Here is a 1,540-nt window from a genome sequence, read left to right on the forward strand (position 1 = left end):
TACAGTGTTCCTCTGCCTAATATTAACATTGCGCACACATTTTGTTAGGAAACTTTCTGAGTTTCTGGAAGCTAGGAGGTACTGAATTAAGAGTTAAATGACTTGTGTCTCTGGGAAAATATTATTTCACTACCACTTCTATTATAACTTAAAATTGTGACCTAAAGTTTGACAAACATTCATTGATAAAAACAAGAGTAGAGGGCTCATTTATCATTTTCTGGAACTTATATTGAGATGATGATATTGGGTAAGGCTCAGGGGCAGATGTCTGCAGAGAACTGTAATGATTAGCCATGAAATCTTTATTTTCAATTTATAAGACAGATCCGATCTGAGACCATGATGGCCACATTCAACTTGAGCAGCTTCAATCCAGGCCCACTCATCCTATTGGGAATCCCAGGACTGGAGAAGTTCCACATCTGGATTGGAATTCCCTTCTTCACTAGCTACCTTGTGGGCCTTGCAGGCAACAGTGTCCTTCTCTACCTTATCTTCAGGGAGCACAGCCTCCATGAGCCCATGTTCTTTTTCCTCTCCATGCTGGCTGTGACTGATCTCAGCCTTTCTAATACATGTGTACCCCAAATTGTCAGCATCTTCTGGCTGGGTCCTCAGAAAATCACCTTTTCTGGATGTCTTACGCAGATGTTTTTTCTCCACTACAGCTTTGCCATGGATTCTGCCACCCTGCTGGCCATGGCATTCGATCGCTATGTTGCCATTTGCTTCCCCTTAAGATACAACACTATTCTCACCCGTCAGATTATTACTAAGATTGTGCTGGCTATAATCAGCAGAAGCTTTTGTATAATCTTCCCATGTGTGTTCCTATTAAAGCGACTGCCTTTCTGCCGAACACTCATCATCCCCCACACATACTGTGAGCACATAGGCATTGCCCGGCTGGCCTGTGCCGACATCTCCATCAACATCTGGTATGGATTTGCTGTGCCCGTACTGACTGTCACGTCAGATCTTATCCTCATTGGTGTCTCCTATGCTCTCATCCTCCGTGCTGCCTTTCACCTTCCATCCCGGGATGCCCGCCAGAAAGCCCTCAGCACGTGTGGTTCCCATATTTGTGTCATCCTTATATTCTACACACCAGCCATGTTCTCTGTCCTCACCCACCGTTTTGGTCACAATATTCCTCACTCCTTCCACATATTGTTTGCCAACCTCTATGTAGCCATCCCTCCTGCACTCAATCCAGTCATCTATGGGGTAAAGACCAAGAACATTCGGGACAAGATTATCCTCCTGCTCTTCCCTAAAGGGACCCAGTGACATAAGGCTGAGAGCTTTGGAAAGGGAGAGGTAACCTTATTGATTTTGAAATATTTCTCATTTTTTTAAGAGCTGGAAATCCTACAATGTTGACTTAAGTTTACATGAAATTTTGAAAGTCCATTATAGATATAAGAATCAGTGAGAAAAGATAAGCAGATAGACAAAAGACAGGCAAAAAAAAAAAAAAAAATGAAGACATGTCTGTATTAAAAGATAGTGCAGAGGAAATTTTCCATCTCATATG

The 1,540-nt window shown here is 42.6% G+C and overlaps 1 protein-coding gene across 1 annotated transcript; it reads left to right on the forward strand.

Annotated features, from left to right (window-relative positions):
* Positions 1-342: 342 nt before the first annotated feature.
* On the forward strand, positions 343-1,293 carry LOC119537623 (olfactory receptor 52H1-like). The gene has a single exon (XM_037840155.1). The coding sequence runs from the start codon at positions 343-345 to the stop codon at positions 1,291-1,293; it is 951 nt and encodes a 316-aa protein (XP_037696083.1).
* The last annotated feature ends 247 nt before the right edge of the window (positions 1,294-1,540 follow it).

Source organism: Choloepus didactylus, chromosome 6, assembly GCF_015220235.1.
Source record: "Choloepus didactylus isolate mChoDid1 chromosome 6, mChoDid1.pri, whole genome shotgun sequence".
Taxonomy (NCBI): Eukaryota; Metazoa; Chordata; class Mammalia; order Pilosa; family Megalonychidae; genus Choloepus; species Choloepus didactylus.

Coding starts and splice junctions, on each gene's coding strand:
- LOC119537623 (XM_037840155.1), top strand. CDS start 343: ATGATGGCCACATTCAACTTGAGCAGCTTCAATCCAGGCCCACTCATC.